The 25,448-nt window shown below is 40.4% G+C and overlaps 2 protein-coding genes across 3 annotated transcripts in view; both read right to left on the minus strand.

The window, feature by feature from the left end:
* Window positions 1-2,595, minus strand: part of ahsg1 (alpha-2-HS-glycoprotein 1) — a 9,060-nt gene extending 6,465 nt beyond the window's left edge. For both annotated transcript variants that reach the window (XM_040128638.1, XM_040128637.1), the window contains exons 1-4: window positions 2,520-2,595; window positions 1,980-2,205; window positions 903-1,013; window positions 656-740 (exon numbers count right to left, since the gene is read on the minus strand). In XM_040128638.1, coding sequence (XP_039984572.1) covers window positions 656-740; window positions 903-1,013; window positions 1,980-2,205; window positions 2,520-2,533 — 436 coding nt within the window. In that variant the 5' untranslated portion in view covers window positions 2,534-2,595. The remainder of the gene's footprint in view (window positions 1-655; window positions 741-902; window positions 1,014-1,979; window positions 2,206-2,519) is intronic.
* Window positions 2,596-11,571: 8,976 nt separating this feature from the next.
* LOC120791146 (leucine-rich repeat-containing protein 24-like) lies at window positions 11,572-23,380 on the minus strand. Its single transcript, XM_040129347.1, has 7 exons — window positions 23,213-23,380; window positions 22,897-22,983; window positions 17,666-17,857; window positions 17,332-17,500; window positions 15,940-16,202; window positions 13,441-14,019; window positions 11,572-11,982 (listed from the first exon to the last, which is right to left on the minus strand). Exons 1-7 carry the CDS (start codon window positions 23,378-23,380, stop codon window positions 11,572-11,574), a joined length of 1,869 nt encoding a protein of 622 aa, XP_039985281.1.
* Window positions 23,381-25,448: the final 2,068 nt, after the last annotated feature.

The following is a 25,448-nucleotide window of genomic DNA, read 5'->3' on the forward strand; positions in this document are numbered from 1 at the left end:
CATTAAAAACATCTAACAGGAGCACTTAAGTGTTTCATTGGCTGCTTCAACCTTATTTTTGCCGATGGAGATCTCTGTTAAATTGAAATGTTGTCTGATTTCTGCTTCAATAATATCACACTGGACTGGACCTGCTGTGAGCCACTGGTCAAAGAAAGGTGAGATCATGTGATCAAGCGAATGCTGTATTAGGGTTACAGTCATTTTTTTGTATTGCAGAGCTGAATAGAGAGCTCCTGAAATGTGAGTTTTTATTGTGTGAGCTACTGTCTCACTGAAGAAAGGTCATCACTCAATGATAAATCAGGTGTAGCAACTACTTGTACAAATGAATAAATTTGGTATAATTATGTTCTTAAACATTTTTTGTCTGCATGTCTCCCCGGGCCAACAATAAGGTTAGCATCAACAAGGACTGAAAAAAAATGCTATTTGCCTCACTTTAACCATAGTTTATTTGTCATACTAAATATCTTTTTTTTTTTTACCTTAACCATACCTTAATTGCCATGTGCAGATTGTTGTAGAACTGAATAATTGTAGAAATGCTGACACTGGATGTAAAACAAACTAACTAAAAAAACAGGCTCCAGGGTTTTTGCAAAACTGTTCTGTCTGGTGATAGGTTTTGATACATAACAGAAGAGAAGCCCACCTTGTTGCGTGTCACACTCATATTTGGTGACTTTGGCAACGCCGGTTTTTACAGCCATCGTAACAGTGCAGTTGGCCATCACCACCTACAGAGAAACAGAGACAGTGACATTTAACTGCAGATACCTCATATCTCTGTTATAGAAAAAATCTCAACATCCGTACGTCCGCTCTCTGGCTGTAGATGAATTTGATGCAGGGTTGATAAAGGGGGAACTGGATTACATAAACAGTTGTTTAGCATTTACCCCGTCAGCCTCTCCACGGACTTCACAGTCCTCAAAGTGTTTGGGGTTGACAGTGTGGCACACTGTCTCCAGAAGGTCCAAATGTAACTCAACATTACAGTCTTCATCAACCTGGAAACAACAGAGAGTAAGAGCATAAATCACAACTATTGAGGTATATGGAGTTTTTAATGTCCCTACACCACCCCAATACAGCATCATGTTTTTGCTAAACAGGCATTTTTCTTGTCATGAAAATGTAACAACTAATGCATATGTGCATTAGTTGTTCTGCCAGATTCAAGGCCAGATAATGAAAATGAAACATTTGGATTCCCAAAACACTTTCTCGCAGCGCTCCCAGTCCTCCTTATGTGCTCACACACACATACACCTACACTTCTTACTCGTTCCATTTCTGTCGGCAGGGGTATAGCGTCATTTTTTTCTATTGTTCAAATTAGCCTAAACAATTCTGAGTCGATTAATCAAGCAAAACAAGTGGAAATGCCTGTTCAGGTGTAGAATGGATCACTAGTTGCCTCAAAAATCCAGTATCAGTCAGGCACTAATTAACAGTTAAAATGTGTTTATGTACTCATTACACATTACCTGTTATGGGATTTTCATATTTTCAGTTTCAGTTCATATATAAGTTTACAAGAGAAAGAAAAAAGCAATTAAGGAAGAGTAAAAAGAAGGATGAAAAAGAAGGGACACAAGAAAAGAGCAAGTCAGGAAAGCACTGTAGGACTGAAAGAAACAGAAAGACGGAACAGATGTTGAAAGGAAAAAAGGATCTTTGGTTAAAATGTGTAAAACTCTTAATATTATAGAGTTCACTGAGCTGAAAAAAGGCTGTTATTCAGTGTTAAAAAGTTTTTATCTCATTGGGAGTTTAAAATTGGAATCTGCAAAGTAACTATTAACCCCTCATTGTAAGATAAATGTGCTCAAAAGACAACATTTCAACCTGAGCTGTAGCGAAAGAAAACTGTAGTCTTCTAAAATGAAAATATTCAAAGTACCAGAACCTCAAAATCAGGCTTAATTATAGAGCGAGTGTGCACAGTTATTGCCCATTTCTGATTCTAATACCTTTTCCACTTTGTTGCCCAGGATCTCACTGAGTTGGAACTTGTAGCCGTGGTGATGGTGCTTGTTGATGTGATGCATTGCCAGACGTGCTGCTGCAACACCACCGTCCTCACTGCATGTTACTGGCTCCAAAGCTGGAGCAGCGCTGCAAAGCAGCGCCGCTGAGGACAGCAGCGCCAGGACGTGTAATCTCTTCATGATGCAGAGGAGACAGACAGTGCAGCCACTGCAGCCAGGAATGTTATATAGACATGGACAGGTTAACAGAATAGCGTGGGAGGGAGAGAGAGGATAAATGACATAAGAGGCAGGAGAAGGTGTAGAATGACAACAAGACCACAGCATTGCCAAAGTCAAAGAACAAACAGAGACTTTAACCAGAACAGTGAAGATTATTTTGCAATGTCCAGTTTCATCATAGTTGTCTTACCATCAACCTTTTTTTGGTTTATAATACAAGCCTTTCTACAAATTTAATTAGTGGAACTGTCAGTTGAATCAAAGCTTCATAACATTTTATGTTGAACTTGCTGTACATACTGTAAGAGCACCATTACAACGAATGAGTCGTTTCGGCCAGGACATTGTCGTGCATTCACAGCATACAGGGCAGATGATCTTTGACACTGAAAAGCTTTAAAGGGGATGTTGAAGAAGCAGATCGAAAGCAGGAATAAATGCAAAAAGGTTACATTTATTTACAAAAACATTAATCAAACAGGCAAAAATGAACCCCAGGAATTTCACCTAAAAAATAACTTAGGCTGACGTAACAAGAAAAAGATTCAAAATAAATGAATAAATAAAAACCACTAATCTAAACTCTGGCCTCATAGCAAGCTGCCACCTCTTCTCTCCCCCTGTTCCAGTGAATTGTGTTTTACCCTCTCAGCCACACCCAACTGGAACCTACCACCTACTCAGGTCCCCTGTTGGGACCGTATCATTCCATAGACCAGTAGATAAGCCAAATACTTGGTCTTCTGTTGTGCAGTGGGGCATTTCTTGTGTTGAGTAGTCAAAGCAGCTTGATAAAGATACTGGAGAATTTCTTTGAGAAGACCTTCCCATGTGTGGCTGCAGATGAGAATATCATCAAGGTTACCAGCTGTCACCCGATAAGACTTGGACCATACATCTTTGAAAGGTGGCAGGTGGTACCCTTTAGACGAAATGGCATAACAGTAAATTGGAACACGCCCTGAGGAGTTCCGAGGTTGGTGTACTGTCTAGCCACAGGAGCTAAGGGGACCTGCCAATGGCATCTTCACAGGTGTAAAGTGCTGATGATACATTCTTTGACACACTGAGGGAAGTTCTTTGAGGATGATGTGGTGTTCCACCAAGTAGGTGAAGCCTGGTTTGTTTTTGGACAAACTAAGTGGAACAATGGCCAACAGCTGCTCCTGCATCTCTGGGGACAAATGAGACAAGTCTAAATGAATCTAACGGTCTTCTGTGTTTTGGGGAAGAAGCTGGTCAGTTTGATCGTCCTCTTGGTAGTCCTAACCAATAGCTGTTGGCTGGTATGGTCTGTTTTGGAATTACTTTTTCTCCTATGTTGCAGTATTTCTAATTTCAGAAACAGCAGGAGCCATCTGCCGTAAAACTTTAAAGTGATCCTGCCACTGGTCTGAAAACGTACTGTTTGATGTTGGCAGAAAAAGCAACAACTCTTGTCCTGGATGGATACTTACTGTTGCTTTCTTTTGACTCACCTGTACTTTCTCCATATTATCATGCACCAATTTAGCCATTTGAATTTTCCTCCTCATGTGAAGGGCATATTGGAGGACAGGCACTGGCTGGGGACCATCAGGTTGCTCCCAGGCATCTCTGAGCACATCAAGAGGTCATCTGACTTGGGAGAGAGGGAGAATAACTTGTATAGGTTTGAGGGCACTGGTATGTAAGAGGACATCAGGCAAGGCAGCCAGCAATCCCAATGTTTCCCATCAGCATAGACAATGTTTGGTTTAAATCTTTCTTTGTCAGTCTTTGGGTGTTAAGGAGTGGTCCTGACCCCATTTCATCCCTTGTAAAGTCTGGAACAGAAAAGCTGTGTCTGGGTCTGTTACTATTTCTTTTGGGACTCCTACTTTGGAGAATAGTTGACAGGGTAACAACTATTAAAACTAACAGGATTTGTGCAGTGATGAGTATTGATTCGCTTTAGTGGGATCACCTCTGAATATCAGGCACTAGTAGCCTTGGCGTTGTGAGCGTCTCAGAAGGAATGAATCAGTTGAAACCATTTCTGGGTTTTTCTCATAACTTTAGTTAAGTCAAAACACAGATCAGACAAATCATTACATTTCTACCCGATCCCTGCAAACTCTCTCTCTTCCCCCATGCAGCCATGCTCGCTCACTTTTTTTCTTCTTCATCATCTCCCCTTGTCTCAACCCCATGACCTCCCAGCTGCCTTAGCACCACCCATTAGCTAGAGGAGCTGATACCGAAATAGTAACTGAACCTTACTGTTTACACTGTATGTGCAAACAAGATGATAGATTACAATTCAATTAATATATATATTTCAACCTCTTTGCCGAAAGCGGTTGAAATACCGATTTCAGCAAGCGCTTTAGAGAGTTCAGGCAATTGCTCTGAAAGCAATTCAGGTCTGCCTTTTGGGTCCTCTCTCTGCAAGTATCCTGAGCGCCTTGGTATCTTCCACCAGGTTTCTCCAGCTGACTGGCTTGGCCATGGTAACTGAGGCTGCTCCTTTCTAGCTGTTTCAATTAAATTCAACTAACCACATTCATTGTTTTCTCTTTTCTTTTCTGACGTTACTTTCTACAGGAAATTTTGACTGGCTATAAGTAGGCCATAACTGAGTTTGCCAGTGTGAGTGGTGGACTGATCAATTTCCTTCTCTGCCCTTAACTGAGTAATAATCATGTTAACTGGTTTGGTGTCCTGTAGCAACTTAAACAGCATTTTTACATCATGGCCTGACAATGCTGGTTGACTTAAGCCTGGTACAATCCCCCACCTCTAAAAAGTACAGTCCGTCTGACCTTGCACCTCTAGATAAACATGAGCTGTACGATAACGGTGTTTGTCCCCATGAACACATTAATCTACCACCACATGTCCAAACTTCTGTGCTTGAACCAAATAAGGCATGACTAAAGTTTAAGTGCAAGCTGAATCCAGCAGACCTGTGGCTGGAGTACCATTAACTGAAATAGTTGCTGTTTGCATATTTCCCCAGATTTCCTGAGCAGCTACTTATACACATAGTGATAGCACCTATATAGCACTTACATATTAAATCAATTTGATTTTCTTCACCACTCAAAAATCCTCTGACGCTCCACTGAGATACCTTACTACAATTTGTTGACTGAAACTGCCTGGGTTTTGTTTTCTCATCACTTGACATGAATCATCTTTTTTTTTTACACAGTTGACCTCTACAGTGCCTGCGCTGCAGTCGTTAAAATGACTGAGGAAGTCATACTCATCAAAAGCATCAGCTAGACTCCCTTCTTCATAGACACTAATTTTAAGAAAATGAATGTAAGTCCAATACTCACACTCCTTTTAGGTGTGTTTTCTTTTTCTCCCTTCAATGAAAGGCCTCCTGAGGGAAATATCTGGCTCTTTAGCTGCTAAGTGCCCCACTACATTCACCAGCTGGTTTCACCTGGGTCTGTCTGCTGTTTGCTGCTGAGCAAGTAGTCAGCAGTGGGTTTATCAGACCCTTTTCCCCCGAAAACAGCTGCCTGCTGTTGCTGGAAACAGTTGATGAGATCACTGAGACTGAACCAAACAGTACATTTGTTGGCCATAAAACCAAAACAATGAGCTGAAAGAGGTTAAAAGGCTCTGTAGAGTTGAGGAAAACGACAGAATAGAGGTCTTTATAGATACACACTTTCCACAAACCCAAGACTAAGATGCGGTCGACCTGAATAAAAAGTGCACAAGGGCGTTGGCAGCAGCATTTTAGATCAGCTCGAATTATCCTTGGATCTATTTGGATTGGATCAGACAGTCCAAATAAAATCTAGCTTTATGATCTGAATCGTATAAGTTTATATTGTGCTCATTCACTCTAAACTTGTGTTTAATCAAATTGTTAAATTAGTCTATGTCAAGTAATTTACACAGAAAACTTTGGGCAAGGTCATGTTATTCCATCATAGGAGAATAATAGACGAGTAAAGCTTCAACCAACAATCATTTTTATTATCAATACATCTGAAATTCATTTTCTTTAATAATTGATTGATTGTTTAATGAAAAGAATGACAAAAAAATTGAAAAATGCCCATCGCTATTCCCTGAAGCCCAAGTTAATATAATGCATACTGGTTGCTTCTTTCGTCTGACCAACAGTCAAAAACCTTAGAATGAGGCATTTACTATCACAAAAAACTGGGAAAATAACAAATAGTCATATTTGGGAAGCTCATACCATCTTGACTCTTTGGCAATTTTTATTTTAAAAAATGACTTATATGAGTGCCTTGGTATCTTAATGGTGAAATACCACATAACTACAGCGTCCACCTTTGACTCCTAGTTGGAGTCAAAATTTTCTGTAAATCAACTAAGTGATTAGTCACCTAAATCATTTCAGCTTTAAAGTACTGGTTGGTTTCTGGGTGTCTAGGGACATAATGAAACTGCCCTGTATAGTGGGGGTCAATAGGGGCCCAACAACAACTTTTGGTGCTGGGCCCCATAAGACGTTGATCCAGCCATAAATGAGTAGACCTGTAAAGACCCTTTGCTGCCAGACTTTGTAATGAATCTCTCTTTCTTACCAAAACTTCACATTGTAAAATGTCAGTACTGTATGTATTATGCAAAATTCAGATGATGCTTTCTCATATTGCCATTCTCCCTGTCTCAGCACTCCTCTTGAGCAATAACATCCCTCTTTTGTTCCATTCATGCACCAGAAACAATGCTTCATCCAGTTTGAACTTAGTATGAACAGAGGGTCATTTCTATCCACATTCTTCTTTTGGTTGAGTAAAGATAGTCATGCCATTTCACCTGTCACAGCTCAGCCAGGCTGACCTTCATCTTGAGTGGATAAAATGAGGGAATATTAATTTGCAACAAGATGTTTGTGCTGAGTGGTGTTAAATTTGGTAGATATTAATTTGTATTTCATTACATAAAATGATAATAAAAAAAGACAAGAACAACATTTAAACATTTAAATGTGGATTCAGTTTTCTCAGAAACTATGTCATATTACATTAAAGAATAATGTCTTAGAAAAAGCAAAAAGTACAGATTCAGTCAGTAGAACCATCTCTTTTCAGTCAGTTCTAGACAGCTGTATGAAAGTGGAGACAAACCGTGTTAAGCGGAGCCAGATGTCCTCTGTAGTCAATCATTTCTTCAGAATCCGATTAGTGCCTCTTTACGAGTGTTCATCTTGGATTATGGCATAAAGGGCTGCAACATCCAATCCTGGGTTTTCCAAAATGTTCACATTTCTAACAGTCAAAGTATGCTAACACCACAAGCCTCTATCGCGTTGTGAGATTAATGTGTTAAGCAGCTATCTTTGATCTTAACTCAGGTTTTGTGATATCATGAAGTGGGCTCATTTTAAACTGGGGTAGATCCCCGTGGTAACTGGGTAATTCCCTATGCTTACCTACAGTGGCAAGAAGTAGTCAGTGTCCTTTGGAATTACTGAAGGGGTACTGGCTGCAGCCAACGGGAAGCAGCGTTGGATCTTTTAATAAATATTAATTTTAATTGTGTTGATTTATAAACTAAATAGCCTGCTGTTGATTTCTGATCATTCCAGTCTTTTCAGCTGCAGTGTGGTGAATCTTCACTAGTCACTAACCTTAGCTCTGTACATTGGTAAATTACCTGAAAGCATGGGCTTAGATTTGGGTACGAACAGTAGGGACATGTCAAGGTGCTGCTGAATCGTGCCTACCAATATTTTAACCAATCACAAACGATCTTGCCAAATAGTGTTACTGGCAAGATCTATGCAGATTTGAGAAGGTTTGTGTGTTTTCTGCAGAACGATGGTTAATATGGTAAAGAGTAAAAGATTGGGATATGGGGGATGCTCTACTTAACCCTCAACTTCAAACTGTATTACATATTGTTGACCAGTTGGCCTGTCTGGCAGTAATGGTAATGGAGTACTTGTGACTTAGATGAAGATCAGATCACATTTTTTGACCAACTAATGTAGAAAAACCAGATATTTCCGAAGGGTTCACTGACTTTTTCTTGCCACTATACGCTGCATGGTTAACCTGCTCCATTGCAGTCTAAGTTCAGAGAATCGTACACGAAAGGACTACGCAGTAATGTTTGATGTGACGTTTTTTTAGAATGGTTCAGCTCTACATACACTTGGCAAAAGAATATTCTTAAGAGAAATTAACATTATTAAGGAGAAATGCTCAAATAAAAATATTATTAGGAATATTATACAGGGGTTGGCTCTTTCTCTGGGGAAATGTTTTGGGGCATCCCTTAATAGAGAATTGAACTGACATAAAATATGGTTAACTGGTGATAAATATTGTGTAAATAATACAGTAAAAGAGGTGTCTTTTAGGATCTTGTGCATTGATATACCGTCTAGTAAAACGAGAGGTTTAGACTGGATATTGAATAATCTTGTGATTTCTGTGGTTTAGAAAAATAAACTTGCCATCTGTTTTTTCATTGTATTTATACAAAAATATTCTGGATGGACACTGAACATTATATAAGGAGGAAGACTGAACAAACGATTCATCTAGCAGAAAAATACATCCTTTTTGTTTTGAAGACAATTAGATGGACAAAGAGTTTATTTTCTTTGTACAACTTAGAAGAAACGGACTGACTCAAATCAGAAACTTTGGACACTTTGTCATGAGCTATCTGAACACGGCACCTATATTAGATATGAGAAAAACTAGGCAATGAAACATATAATATTTTTGTTAAATATGATATATCCACATAGTTCAATAACTTTTTCTCTTAAAGTATATGTGGACATATGTATGTATGTCTATGTGTTTACTATATATATCCAGCCATCCATTCATGCATTTTCTACTGCTTATCCAGTGTCAGGTTGCCATGCAGCAGCAAGGTAGTTCAGACGTCCCTCTCCTCAGCAGCATTTTCCAGCTCTTCATGGGGGATCCGAGGTGTCCAGAGGAGATATATATTTTCTCCAGTGTGTTCCGGGTCTACCCCGGGGCCTCCTACCATTTGGTTGTGCCTGGAAAACCACAGATGAAAGGCGCCCAGGAGACACTTGATCAGATGCCCGAATCACCTCAACTGGCTCTGAAGGCGCAAAGGCTCTAGTCTGACCACCCTTTGGATGTCTGACCTCCTTACCCCACCTCTAAAGCTGAGCCTAGCCACCCTGCGGATGAAATTAATTTCAGCTGATTGTATCCACGATCTCATTCTCTCTGTCATTACCCAAAGCTCATGACAATAGGTGAGGGTCGGAACCTATGATGACTGGTAAATCAAAAGCTTTGCTTTTCAAAGGCCAAGATACTCCATACTCCCACAGCATCCCCACAAGGCTTCCCGAGGGACACGATCGTAAGCCTTCCCAAAGACACAAAATAAATGTAAACTGGTTGGGCAAACTCCCGTGACCCCTCTAGCAACCTGAAAAGCTGGTCCACTGTTCCATGATCAGGATGAAATCTGCCTTGTTCCTCCTGGATCCAACGTCTGCCAATTGGTTGGAGCCTCCTTTCCAGCAACCTGGCATAAGCTTTCCCATGGAGATTGAGCCGTGTGATACCCTGATTGGAGCACACCTTCTGGTCCCTCTTTTAAAAAAATGGGAACCACCAACCCAATCTGCCAGGCCACAGACACGTCCCCCAACCTCCACGTGACATTGTGAAGACAGCCCAACAATGTCCACTGACTTCATCTCAGGGCAAATCTCATCCGCACCTGGTGCCTCGCTGCTGAGGAACTTCTCACTATATCAAAAACATCTGCCAGGAATATGGGTGAGGCTTGTCCTGAGTCTTCAGATTCTATTTCGTCCACAGAAAACTTGTTGGTTGGGGTCAGGTGTTCCTCAAAGTGCTCTCGCCACCACCCAACCTAATCAGTCAGGGTCTGCAGTTATCCTCCCCTGTTGAAAAGTCTGGGCCAAGCCCCGCTTTCCCTTCCTGAGTCATTTGAATTGTCTGACAGTTGGCCAGAACTTCCTTGAAGCCAACCAAAGTCCTTAGATATACATATATGTATATATTTGTAAATAAATGACAAAAAGGTATTTATTGTACAATTGAGTAACAGGTAGTAAATGAGAGATTTATTTTTTTTAATTTTAATACATTTGCTAAATTTTGTATAAAAAACATGTTTTCACTTTGACATTATGGATTATTGAGTGTAGATTGATGGGCAAAAATTGCAGTTGTATCCATTTAAAATTCAATCTACAACACAATAAAGTGTGCAAAAACTGAAGGGGTCTGAATACTTTCTGAAGTCACTGTATTTTAGATGTTTCATTTTATTCTATGTTGTTTACTTTGCCGAAAAGCCTAATTTCCCCACTGAATTAGCAGTTGTGTATAACAGTCCTGTTATCTAATATGAAATACTCTGCTCTTGCTCTGTTGATGTTGCATGCAATTGGCCTCTAATTAAGAACTCTGCCTCTTTCATGTGAACCTGCTCATATCTGGACTAAAAAACCCAGGGGTAACTGACCTATTTGATAACCTACTTCATGATACCAGTTATCCACAGTCACCAATGTTAGGATCAGTGAAGCCAGGTAAAGAGAGCCAAAAAGAGCCAGCTTAAAGTTGAACACACCTTGTGATACAGACACAAGAGTTTCAATGTTGTTGTCTGGAACTGGATAGGACATTATTCAGAACTGATCAGAATGACACACGTTGCGAGATTAAGACTAAGATTGAAAGTAACGAGAATGTTCCTTAAATCATTTCTCTGTGATGATTAACACGTTCCCACACTTTTAAATAAATAGTAATAAAATTCAGCTGCTGCTGTCCCAACATCACTGTACTGTCTGAAAATTAAATTAAGACATTAACAACAGTTACAAAACACGCAAGGCTTCCCACATGCTCATGTACTGGAAGATTTCATAACTTCCCCCTTTATTATACTCACCCTGCAAATAACCAAAGAGCTCTGTCTGAGTTCTTGAGAGGACAGATGTTAACACTTGTACAGCAATGACGGTGAAAGGGATCTGTTAGAAAGTAGTTCTGATAAATGCTGACCCAGATGTTCATGTAGTTTTGTGCAGCTCAGTATACTGTATACCTGAGTCCACTTAACATTGTCTTTGAGTGTAGGGCCACTGATGTTTTGACATGCATGGTCACAGTATGTCCATTGAAAAGCCTCAGTGCTATTGATAAAAACCAGACTGTGAGCTCTGTCAGGTATATAAACCTTCGCCAATAATAGTTCATTACTGTGGATTAGTCTTGTAGAAACTAAATCCTTCCACAGGAATGAGTACTTCTGTCCCTTACTGGTACAGTTCAGCAGTGGCAAGATGTGATAGGCTTTGCTGTAAAACACTGTCTCACACACAGTTGCAGTGGATTCTCTTGGCCCTTCAGCAGTGGATCTCGTAGGCGATCTGAGAGTCCATGAACAGGCCTGTGTGGTTAAGAAACATCCCTTCAGCCTCTGATGTGATCACAGGCTCAGCCTCCCCCCCCTCACCAGCCATTCTCCTCATGGTCCGTATGTCACCCTCCTGCTGCTGTTGCTGCTGTTTGTTGGGGACCAGAGTGGGAGTCAGGGTCTGACCAGGCCCCGAGGAGAGGGTGTGGCTGGAGGTGTCAGACGGAGCGGGGCAACCTAAGTTAGTGGTGGAGACAGCTGTGGGTGGAGCAGGAGGCAGCACAGGCTTGGCCCTGTTGAGGACGTACATCTCATGGCCACGCTCGTCACGGTACTCCTCCAGCTGGGCGAAGGTGGTGGGGCCGTCAGAGTAGTCGTTCACGTACAGGATGCTCTCCTCCTGCAGGTTAAAATTTACATCCATAACTTTTGGGGAACACTAATACACAATATAATGGAAACATTTGAGGTTTTAATATTTTACAACTGTGCTGAATCAGTAGAGGTAAGATGTTGGTCCAATATTATTGAGCCAGTTAGGAAGGTGCTAATCCATGAAGAGTTTTGTAGGTAGTAATATAATATGTACATAAAGTAACTTATTTCACTATCCATCCATTACTTATTCCAGCATTCTTACTCTGTTACTCTGTACACACATGTTACAAAAACAAACTGACCTGTATATAGACACTGTGCTGTATGTTGTTGTCATTTTGTTTTTGTATTTCTATTGTTCTATATCCATTTTCCAACTACTTGCATGTACTTGTTTATGTTTACTTTGGCCTATCATTATCAATAGTCCTATTATTTTCTTCTTCTTCTGTCATTAGTCTTATTATTATTATTGTGCTATGTTCTCTTTCATCCTGATCTCCCTCTCTCCCTCTCTCTTTTCTTTCTCTTTCTCTTTCAAATTTGGCTATAATGAGCCCAATGCCTGTATGTCTCATCATTCCCTACACTTAAATCACACTAAAACAGAGGGTCTTATGTTTAAAATCAGACTTTTCAAAATTTCACAGAACTAAATCTAACTTTTACACAATTTGGCTCACCCTATATCAGTGAAGTGGTGATGCTAGACAGGTCTACCGGACCTCTCGAGCCTTCAAAGCAAGGGCTTCTGGTTTTGCCTCACTCATGGTGAGTCATGGTGACCAAAGTTTTGCTGTCCTGGGTCGAAGTTATTGGAGCACTCTCCCTCTTAGGGTCAGGGCACCAACACTGTCCAGTGTTTTACTAAGACATGTTTATAATGAGAGGCATTTCATAGATGCTTCCTCGCCCTGATTTGCTCTTTTTTTTTTTTTTTTTTAATTCTTGCTTATTCTTCTTCTTGCTGAATTTTTATTCAGATGCATATTATTCTGTTCTGCTTTTATTGTGTGTTTCTGTGACTGATACAATTTGTAACTTTGGTTTTGAAAGTTTTACACACTTAATTACTTACTACTACATACGGGGCTGGTAGTTTGTACTGGCTGCCATTAGATGTTACTAAAGGGTCAATATCACTGATTGTTTTTGGAAATATGTAAGGTTTTTTCTTTAGTATGTGTGACTCCACTTAACAGCAGTTTATTGTCAGATCATAGATATTACATCAGAACCAAAGGAGAGGTTTAAATTTTAACATTATCAATGCAAACTGTGAATAAAGTGCTTTCTGATACATTTCAATGTATCAGAAAATAATTGTTTGGTATATACTGTATATAATATTTTTTGTTGTGCCAAAATTCCAAAATCTAGCCTAAGCCATTGCCACTTGCCAACTAAAAAATATTACTTTGGAGATTTACATATTTTTGGTGGCTAATTTTAAAAATAGGCTATTTACACAGACACACACTTTCTCAGCTCCATCGGCCTCCTTATCTCGTTGCTGATGTCGGCTGTAGATCATGGCGACCAGTAGCAGAGCGGTCAGAGCCAGCAGGGAGATGCCCACAGCAATGGCAGTCTGAGTGGCAGCTCCCAGAGCGCTGAAGGCCATGTTGCCCAGAGCGTACAGGGGTTCGCGGCTCACATCTGAGCCCAAAGCAGGGCCGTGGTTCCTCAGCCGGGGCCAAGCGGGGGAGTATGGAGAGGACACTTGGGACCAGGAGGCCCAGATGGACGAGGAAGAGGAGGAGGAGGAGGAAGTGGATGAGTTGATGGCGAGCTGAAAGGTCACCCTGGCCACACCCCCTGCATTCCAGGCTTCACATTCATAGAAACCTGCGTGAGCCACAGTCACATTACTGAGAAACAGCATGCCACTGCCAGTGTCGGGGTCAAAGCGCTCAGCGTCAGTCTTGTGCAGACTGACTCTGCCTTCTTCTGAGGGATCCTCTGCTCTGCCCACTCCACCTCCTCCAGCACCCAGCTCCTGAACCAGGCCTCTGGGAGAAAGCACCACTTTACCCTGGGATGCCTTCCTCCAGGTCACCTGCAAAAGTATTCAGTGTTTTCTGATCAGTGGCCTTAAGGTTAACGGAAGTTTCAATTAAATAATTAAAAAAAAAATCTGAATCATGTAACATCTGCTATCAACCTGAATTGTAACTGTGGTTTTACTGTCAGACAATCTCCTTCCATTTTTTTAATTAAACTGAAGAAAACCTTAACATTTTTCCAAAGCTGAAAGTATTCTGACCCCTTCGCTTTTGTATGTTTTCTTTTTTTATGTCAAGCAGAGGTAGCCGTGTTTGTTGTGCCCACTCTTTGTTGTACTTGCAACTTACACTTGCTGTGATTTGGCAGGGTTTTGCAAGCTTTGAAAAGAAAAACATAATTCTAGCACTTTATTAGAGCATCCTAACAGATCTCTGGTTTTATTAAACCATTTGTTCACCTTTTGACTATTTGTTTTAACCTAAAGATGCTGCGAGGCGTGAGGTTGGGTCCCTGTAGAGGAAAAACAATAGAGGTTAGCGCTGCTTGCTCTTTGCTAAACTTAAGTTGTCTTGACAGAGATCTGATCATGTTTAAGCGCACTAACTAAACATCATCATCAACTTAACAAATCTGAAACAGTTGCTTAGTTGCTGTACATACATTTATACCGTACAGGGTCACTATCAAACTCCACGTTGCTTCCTTGACCATAACAAGCCATTGAAAGCCAGCCCAAATCTTTGTGAACTCAGGTTTTGCAGTGAAATTTCATTCTGGTAAAAATCCTGAGCAGCAGTGAGTGTGGAGCAGTAGTTTGTGCTCCTCACTAAAAGCACTGTATTCACTCTGGCCTCAGCAGCTTTTTCACTCTTCGCTCCAGTTCACTCCAGAGAAAGTGAGGTGAAAACTGCCTTTGAGTACAATGTAAAGCAACATGTAGACACAGCATGAGCTCAGCAAAACTCCAGGGAAAGAGATAGGTGTAGAGGAAGGGAAGCCGTTTTGTCCTTAATGGCATTAAGACACATCTGCCGCTTTTTTAAGAAAAAAAAAGAAATCAAGCTATATGACTGCACTTTTGTACAGTTACAGGAGCAGAAGAGGATGGTCTGGATGGAAGTCAGAGAACCCCCTTGAGTTCCTGCCCAAAGATCTCAGGCTGCATTGTGTGTCTTAGGCGATCAACATGTTTAAAATAACTGGGAGCCAGGCCATGCAAAACCTCAAATGTTATCATCAGAATCTTCAATCAGTTCTACAATTCACTTTGTTTATAAGCTGGCAAGAAGAGATCACGTCACAGACACTTGTCTCAAATCCGTGAAAGTTAAAAATGATTATTGGTTAAGGTCCTTATCTTGAGAGAGCATGACTGAAAAACCTTGGTCACTTGATCCTCTAATGAAAGACTGGAGTCAAGTAAGTTTATTTTAAACGATAGATGTGACTGTGCGATGGCCCTCACAGTCACCAGATCTCAACCCGGTTGAAGAACGATGGGAGATTTTGGACCGACGTGTTAGACAGCAATCTCCACCACTATCATCAAAACACCACATGATGGAGCATCTGTTGGAATAATGCTGTTCCTCCCTCCAGTGGAGTCCAGAGACTTGGAGGTTTTTTTGATGAGGAGCACTAAAGCTGCTCTGGAGGCACATGGTGGAGCAACACCTTACCTACACACGCATTATGTGGGGTTTACTTTTATTTGTCCCCCAGCCATTCTTTGGTGACAGTAATGGAGTCTTAACAAAACTTTTTTAACGTTTTCAAAATCATTATTCTTTAATAAAAGATTCAGGCACACTTTAGACCTTTCACAGACATCAAATCCTAAAGGACACAGAGTGAGTAATCTTCAGGTGATGACATGCAAACTGCTGCTAGACTACTTTGAATGGTGAAGAAAACCAGTATTGTGGAATCTACTGGAAGTTATACAGTACCTATTTATTTTAAGTATCCTTACCTGGGGCCGAGGGTAACCAGAGGCATGGCAGGACACCCTTAGGCTCTCTCCCAGGCGCACAGCTAGCCTCCTGGGCTCCAGCTGCACCAGCGGAGGGATGCACACCAGGCTGTTGAGGGGAACCTCCACCAGGCTGAGGTGGGAGAGACGTGGCGGCTCAGTGCAGACCAGCCGACGTTCTGCAGAGCTGAGCAGCCGCTGCCCCGCCTCATCAATCCAGCTCCTCAGCCAGTGGAGAGCACAGTCACAGCGCCATGGGTTGTCTACAGCAGAGCAAAGGATGCAAGGTTAAGTTTGAACCTCTTGATGCTGAAACTGCTGAGGTCCTAGTCACTTGTTGTTGTGTTAGGATGAAGACATGTCAGTATACTGAAAGACATGTTTTGAGATGAGTGACTAGGGTGTACTGTCTATGTATGGTTTTGGACTGACCTCAGGAAAACAAGGAAACTGTACAGAATGAATTGAAAGCTTGAGAATAACTGTAGAAAGAGAGAGATATGCATTGACTAGACACAGAATAACTGCAGTGTTACATAAACTGATTCAGTACAGTTCTGGAAGGAGTAATAAAACAGGTAACCCTGCTTTTATAGATAGTGTGTTCATAATGCACAGGAATCATAGAGAGGAGGTCAGGGGAGATGGTTTAAACAAACAAAGCGAAGGACTGACAACAGAGTGCAGGGTTCACTTCCAGGAAATGCCCAAAGATGCTTTGGAATGAGCTCCAACATTCCCCCTGTACATTGTGCAGGTCTGATCTGCAGCTACAGGAAGCGCTGGTTTGAGGTTATTGCTGCCAAAGGAGGTTCAACCAGTTATTAAATCCAAGGGCTCACTTACTTGTAAATGTTTTTTGGGTGCGTTCAGTGAAGACACTAAAGATTATAATTGTTTGTGTGTTATCAGTTTGAGCATATTGTATTTGTCTATACTTGCGACTTAGATGAAGATCAGATCACATTTTATAATCGATGAAAGCAGAAAAAACAAACAAGTCCTTCCAGAGGGTCCAGAGGGACTTTTTCTTGCCACTGTATTTTGCTCCCAAAAGTCAAGAGCTAACTTCCATGCTGAAAAGAAACTTGTTTTGGTTTGTAAATAACCAGTCTTCAGTCAAGAGGGGTCTGCCTGCTTGGTTCAGTCTATATGAACCACATGGCTTTAATTTAACCCTTAAATTTGTAGGACATGGTGGTTACGATGGTAATTAGCTCCTTATTCCCAGTTGCTGTCTTACAACTCAATTTATGCAATTATGCAAAAACAGCAATTGGTACAAGTAAAAAGACCAATGTGATTGTCAGGTGTCTCTAACCAAGTTTTCTTAAGGACCCCCCCTAATCTATTTACATTGACATGTACTGTATGTCTGTAATCCCACCTCACCTGTGATGCGCAGCACCTGCAGGCTCACAAGAGGTTGCAGGGACGCAGGGCCAATGGTGTGAAGATTATTCCTGCTCAAGTCCAATAGAGCCAGAGAAGTCAAGCCAGCTAGAGCCTGGTCCGCTAACATGTCTATACTGTTGTGCTGCAAATGGAGCTCCTGCAGACGCTGCCACATGGAGAGAATGGTGCATATGATCCATTGAGCTTAATATACAGTAGGCTGAGACAGAAACTGAGAAGGTATCTTTCATAGCTCTGTATTGGGTTTATCATTAAAATTTATAAAATTAAAATGTAGTAGACACTATACACATGCTGTTAAATGGTTTACCTGTAATCCACGGAAGGTGTAGTCCTGCAGGCGTGTGATATCATTTCCTGCCAGGTAAAGAATGCGCAGGTGTTCGAGTCCCTGAAACATGTCAGCTGTCACCAGATGGATCCGGTTCCCATTCAGAGCCAGCTCCAACAACTGACCCTGGTTCTGGAAAGAGCCAGGCTCCACTGCTGAGATGGTGTTGTTCTGGAGGAGGAGGAACACCAGTGTTCAGACAAAACCCTTTGCTGCTGGTTTTTGCTCAGGAAGTGCAGCTTCTACTACATCCATTTACTGCTGGTGCTGTTTCTTCTGTTTTGATCGTTTCCTGCTGGAACAGCCATCTGACCTGGTTAGAATTTCATTTTTAAAATAAAGCAAAGTAAGTAAAATATGAAGTGGGACTCATCTGTCTGTCTGTTGGTCCATCCATACATCATATACTATACTGTAGATACCAGTGAATTTGAACATCCATGAACTCCACGAAATTTCCACACAAAGTCGGTTTCCAGGTGGGGACTACTACTGCATATGTGAAAAAAGTTATCTCAAGAGCAAACTTTTTTATTTATCTGTGTAAATAAAAAAGATAATATCTCTGCTTCAGCTGCATCGATTTTGATCTTTTCTTTTTCCATTAATTGTCCGACAATGTTATAGAAGTGTAATGCTAAATTGATGGAGGTGTCTTTTAAAGGTATTACATCACAGTCATGTAAAACCATGGGATAATCAGCATAAACAAATGAGACTATTGTGAGACCATTATGAAAATGACTGGTAGCATCAATTTCTCAGTAGAATAGTAAGTGGTGGTGTTCCTCAAACTTGGACCAGAACAGAGTATATATGCTGGTGCATTCACACTAGGAATTCTGAAAAAAAAAAAATCAGGAAAATATGTTATTGTTCTACTGTGTTATAAGTACTCATTTGTGAGATTGACACTGGACAAGATGTTGAGATTCCATTGAATGAGGATTGTTTCATACATGAAAAGCTTGAAGTGCACAAACATCAAAACACAAACATTTGTAAACCCCACATGTTAAAGCTGCTTGATGTTCTTTTGTTCGGTGCTAGGACGTGTGTTGCAGTCCTACACACTTCTCTGCACTTCCATTACAGCAGTCACCCACCCAAACCTCCACAGAGACTGTGTCTGCCCCCCGACCACCTAAATGAATTAACTCAGAAATAAACGGAAGAGGAGTTGTACACAGAAATTTAATAAAAATTAAGACCAACACTGCAGAAGTACAACAAAATAGGAGAAATAAATGGACTCTTAAACATTTGGTTGCTCCAATCCAAAGCCGTATTAGTAAATGATCTAATATCAGATCATTATATTCATTTATTTAGTCTAGCTGAAACCTGGCTGTGTCATGATGAATATGTAAGCCTAAATGAATCCACTCCACCCAGTCATATTAATACTCACATTCCTCCAGGCACCGGCCGAGGAGGTGGAGTTGCAGCCATTTTTGACTCAAGCCTAATAATCAAGCCTAAACCTAAACTCAATTATAACTCATTTGAAAGCCTGGTTCTTAGTCTTACACATCCATCATGGAAAACGTTAAAGCCTGGTCTATGTGTTATAGTGTACCACGCTCCTGGCCCAAATTCTGAATTGTTATCTGTATTCTCAGAGTTTTTATCAAGTCTATGCTTTGGTACAGATGAAGTACTTTTAGTAGGTGATTTCAATATTCATGTGGATTTTGATAATGAGCCTCAAAACTGCGTTTATCTCATTATTAGAATCAACTGGCTTCACTCAGAGTGTAAATAAACCCACTCACTATTTTAAGCTTTTCTAGATGTCTATCTGATAGTGCTGTAGCTAAATTTAAGGAACTGATTCCATCAGCACTTAATTCACTGCCATTATACAATGTAACAGAGAACTCCTATGCTAACTTCAGTTCCTCAGTGTGAATGACACTCGACTCTGTTGCCCCTCTAAGAAAGAATATAATAAAACAAAGGAGGTTAGCTCCATGGTTTAACTCCCAAACCCGCATATTAAAGCAAACAAGGTGAAAACTTGAAAGGATATGGTGTTCTATCAAACTGGAAGAATCCCATTTAGCCCGGCAGGATAGTCTCATAACATATAGGAAGGTCCTCTGTAAAGCCAGAGCTGCCTATTACTCATCTTTGATAGAGGAAAATAAAAACAACCCTAGGTTTATTTTCAGCACTGTAACCAGGCTGACAGAGAGTCATAGCTCCACTGATCCATATATTCCTATAGTTCTCAATAGTAACGACTTCATGAGCTTCTTTAATGATAAAATTCTAACTATTAGAGACAAAATTCATCACCTCCAACCCTCAACTGGCACCAATTTATCTTCAAACACAGCAACCTTAGAAACAGCTGTAAAACCTGATTTAGATTGTTTTTCTCCCATCGACCTTCACCAGCTAGCACCTCTTTATTAGGTATAATCAATATGTCTTTATTAACAGGCTATGTACCGAAGTCCTTTAAAACAACTGTATTTAAATCTCTTCTTAAAAAGCCTACACTTGATCCAAAGCTGTCGCCAACCAGTTGCGTGACTTTTTACATGATAATAGTTTCTTTGAAGATTTTCAGTCAGGATTTAATGTGCATCATAGCAGAGAGACAGAACTGGTGAAAGTGACAAATGATCTTCTAATTGCATCTGACAAAGGAATTGTCTCTATACTTGTCTTGTTAGATTTTAGTGCTGCATTTGACACTACTGACCATCAGATCCTATTACAGATACTGAAACATTTAATTGGTATTAAAGGAACCACTCTCAGCTGGTTTAAGTCCTATTTATCAGATCAATTTCAGTTTGTTCATGTTAACGATAAATCCTCCATATACTCAAAAACTAGTCACAGAGTTCCACAAGGTTCTGTGCTTGGAAACGTTCTATTCACCTTATATATGATTCAGTTGGCAACATATTAGGAAACACTCCATATAGTTCCATTGTTATGCAGATGATACCCAATTGTATTTGTCAATAAAGCCTGATGAAACCAATCACTTAGCTAGCTTCAAGCATGCCTTAAGGACATTAAGACCTGGATGACCAGGAACTTTCTTCTGTTTAACTCAGACAAAACTGAAGTTATTGTATTTTGCCCACAACACCTCAGAAACACATTATCTAAAGAGATAGTTACTCCAGATGGTTTTGCCCTGGCCTCCAGCGCCACTGTCAGGAAGCGCTTTGATCAGGATACGTCCTTTAACTCCCACATAAAACAAACTTCAAGGACTGCCTTTTTTCACCTATGTAACATTGTAACAATCAGGCACATCATGTCTCAAAAAGATGCTGAAAAACTAGATCATGCTTTTGTTTCTTCTAGGCTGGATTATTGTAATACCTTATTATCAGGCTGTCCCAACAAGTCAATAAAGACTCTCCAGCTGATCCAGAATGCTGCAGCGCCAGTACTGACAAGAACTAGGAAATTAGATCACATTTCTCCTGTGTTAGCTACTCTGCATTGGCTCCCTGTAAAATCCAGAATAGAATTTAAAATCCTCCTCCTCACCTACAAAGTCCTTAATGGTCAGGCACCATCATATGTTAATGAGCTCATAGTACCTGTTAACCCTACTAGAACACTGCACTCCCAGAACGCAGGCTTCCTTGTGGTTCCTGGAGTCTCCAAAAGTAAAATTGGAGGCAGAGCCTTCAGTTATCAAGCTCCTCTACTGTGGAACCAGATTCCAGTTTTGGTCTGGGATGAAGACCGGGGGACTTCCCATAATGCACCAAGCTCCTCCCTCCTCCTCTTCCTTTCCATCTGTACACATTCATATCCCATGAATGCTCATTACTAACTCAGCTTCTTCTCTCTCCTGTAGCTTTGTGCTTTCTTGTCTCTCTTAACTCTCTTCCTGCTTTCTGCAGGTATTTTTACCCCTGGTGCTACAGAGTCAGGATCTGTGACTGCAAACCAACTACTGCCCCCATTATCCTGCTCAACACCCACTGCTTCAAATCATTATTATTATTATATTTCGTTTTATTAGTACTATTATTCACCCTATTATTATAATTATTACTTTTATTATTAGTCTCATTATTGTTATACATATTTATGTTGTACCCCCTTTCTATCTCAACCCAGCCAGCCGAGGCAGATACCCCCCCATGAGCCGGGTTCTGTTCAAGGTTTCTACCTGTTAAAAGGGAGTTTTTCCTTGCCACTGTCACCAAGTGCTTGCTCATGGGGGAATGTTGGGTCTCTGTACATATACCTATAAAGAGTCTGGTCTAGACCTGCTCTACATGAAAAGTGCCCTGAGATAACTTCTGTTATGATTTGGTGCTATATAAATAAAACGGAATCGAATTGAATTTAATTGAATTGAATTTTACATCAGTGGATTTTTGATAAACCTCCAAGCTGTTTGCAGTGGTATCAAAGTATAAGAGAACTCATGCCTTTGAAAGCTATGACCTACTAGCTCAAGGACAAACCATCAATGTTTCATAAAATTTGTGTTTCAGTTTGAGTGGGAGTTCTTCTTCAGACTTTTTCATTAGGATGAACTGTTCAGATTTTTCTTTTTTTCTGTTATATCAAGTTATATTTTGTAAAACTGCAATTTCTCAAAATTATAGCATTTTTGAGTCACGTTTTTGTAATAATACAGCTTAATTCTTTCTTGTATTCAGTTCTTGTGATGTTATTTAAGTAAGAACAGAAGGCAAAATATTTTGAGAGCAGAAAACATCTTTATTTCCAGGAGATTTAGGCCATCATTAACAGTTTTTTGTCATAATTGACACTGCATTTTGAGATTTTGTTTTTAAAAAAAGAAAAGTGAATAGATATTCTTAATGGTATAAATACCATTATATTAATAATATTAATATTGTTAGGTTCTAGCATTAGTTGATTCGGGGGCATTAGGTGTGTGAGACATCAAACATACTGCATTTTTACATTCATGATTTTTCATCTCAGAAAGACTTCAAAACATTTTTGGGCAGTAACTACATTTACTGTATTCACTGTATTATATCACTACTATGAAGCTTAGCCTCACTTGTACGCGCAAAGTATAAATACATAGAATATACAAATACCGTACATACCAGGTTTAAGTGACGATGTAGACAAAAGCTCAGGAGCTCCAAACTTTGCATGAAGGAATTAATAATCCCTGGTTCCAATTCAGAACTAGTCCTTTATACCCAACCCTGTAGGTGTTTGTGTGTGTTCATTACCTGCAGATACAAGTAGTGCAGGTGCTTCAGCAGAATGAGGTCCTGTCGACGGATCTGACCAATCAAATTGTCCTGGAGGAAGATGGTCTGGATGAAGAGAAGACAAGATGTAGAGGGACAAGGTGAGACTTTTGGTCGGTACTGGTGAATGTGTCAAAGAATTATGATGTATGGTAAAACTGTATCTCACAATTCCATATGCATGACTTTTGTTTTGTTATTGAAATTTCTTTAGTTCTTTCATACTATCAGTCAAGATCGAAGTAATAGCTGTAGTAATGTCAGTGAATGTTCTCTTTCAGTAAACTGAACCTACCTGTGTTGATGGAGGGATGTGTTTGGGAATGTCCCTCAGGCCGGTGGAGCCACACTCCACAGTGAGGCTGTAGCAGCGACAGCTCACAGGGCAGGAAGGAGACGCTAGACTAGGAGTGTGGGTGGACACCAGCAGCATGGAGAGAAGAAGCGCCAACATCACAGCCATCACACTGACAGACACGACTAGGAGTGAGAAGAGAAAAGTGAACCATCAGGTCAATCATGAACAACACTCGGCATTAGCAACTGAGCTCAGATTTTTGATTGTTTTTAGCCAAGCAACAAGCAGATTGGTCCATCAATAAAACAAACAAACAAACAAACAAAAAACATGAAACCAAGTATTAGTGTAGCAGCTCAAGTGGGAAACATAAAAGTATTGGGCAAAACATAGTCAATGACTGAACCGTCCTTTATCTGTTTGCTTCTCTCTTCCTCTCTGTGCTCACATACACAGTACTTTAATACAGCTGAGTTCACATAAAGCTGCTCTCATTTACATGTTATTCTGTTTCTGTTGTCAGACAAAGGAACAAGTATAAAATAGAGACTATAACGTGGCCCATTAAGATGACATGTTAACCAGCAGCCACTTCCTAGACATTTCCAAACTGCTGCTCTAGTGCTAAAATCCTTTATGTCATTGTCATTAACTATTCAAAATATCAAAAATGTTTTCAGTGGCAATGGTTTGTACCTGCTCAGGGAAACTAGAATGAATTGCAGCCAAACTCAGACTCAGTGAAATGTAAGGTATGAGATCTGGCAGAAAGAAAGAAGGGGAAGCAGCCCCTTAAAACCACACACTTACGTCCATACTGACTTATTATGAGAAGAGGTTATGTGTGAAATCTAAGATTTAATGGGCATGCTGTTGATACATGCAGCTACTGTACCTCAGATCTAATGTTTGATTCATGTCATGTCCCCCTGTCATACATTTAGCTTTCTCTTTCAGTCTCAATGGGATTTCTGTTGTATTCTTATAGATTTCAGTGGTCAGTTTCCTCCGGTTTCTGTTTCACAGCCAAATTCAGCCTGGCCTCTTGAGATCACACTGTTTACACTGAAAGGCTGTGCTTCTGTCACACGAGAATTATATGTTTGACAGCAGAAATACAGTCCAGTAACACCCAGTGCTACATACAACCTGCAGGTTCTGTCACTAAAAAGAATGCAGACAGGTCTGGAAACACAAGCAGACAGACGATACGGTAGGGTGGAAACAAGTAAACGGTATGCACACAACTGCATTAAGTACTGGAGGTCAGCGTTAAAGTAGGTCTGTAAACTGTGACGGATGTTTGCAATAGACAGTTTTTGAGTAATCATTTTACTGTTCCCCCTCATTTTTTCTTTCAGATAAATTGGAAGAGAAACCAATTGGTTCGTTAGCAATCTGTCTAATCATCTGACTACACGTGTTCCTTGACTCGTCTGACGTCTTATGTTACTGTTTTCCCAGATCTCAGCTATGAACTTGTTAAGTACAATGTTGTTATTACTGAATGAACCAATGCCAAGGGTTGAACTAAACTGTGCATTTCTTTTAAGTAGTGCATTATAAATGATCCGAACTCCCAGTCCCCGACCCAACTACTTTAGACATATTCATGGAAACGTATGGAGATTTTCACTAATACATGTAAAATAAGGCCCTGGAAACCCTAAAGAAACTACAGGTCTGACAGAGCTCAAGATTTGGCACATACTGTCAATGTGTTTGATTTTAGTGTCAATGTGCAGAAAATAGCTCCCTGACTGTGAAAGACTGAATCCTATCAAGCCAGAAGTAAAGAGTGTTATAACAGCAGCTCCATGGGAGATTATGTCATTATAGAGGGGGAAAAGTCATTGGAACAATCTGGGCACTGATAACACCACTACAAATGAAAGCTCTTTTGGATATTCATCTCATTTTGTGAATCACTGTCAACATTGGAAACATCCAAGGGTCCATCATCAAGGCCTTTTCTCACTTTGTCTTGGGGCTGGATGCCTGCAAAGCATCTTTCAATGAAGGGCGCTGCTGCTGTTTTCCTGAGAGATATTTCTCTGTGGACTGCTGTTATATTACTTGATTAAAGTGAATGCTTAAACTTAGGGATGGGAATTGAGAACCGGTTCCAGTTGAGAACTGGCTCCAAATTGTCCGAACCTTCAGAATTGTATGTCTTTGGGCGTATCAATTCTTTTTATTTGTACCAGCATGTTTTTATGACACTTGCACATTA

Source organism: Xiphias gladius, chromosome 6, assembly GCF_016859285.1.
Source record: "Xiphias gladius isolate SHS-SW01 ecotype Sanya breed wild chromosome 6, ASM1685928v1, whole genome shotgun sequence".
In the NCBI taxonomy this organism is placed as follows: Eukaryota; Metazoa; Chordata; class Actinopteri; order Istiophoriformes; family Xiphiidae; genus Xiphias; species Xiphias gladius.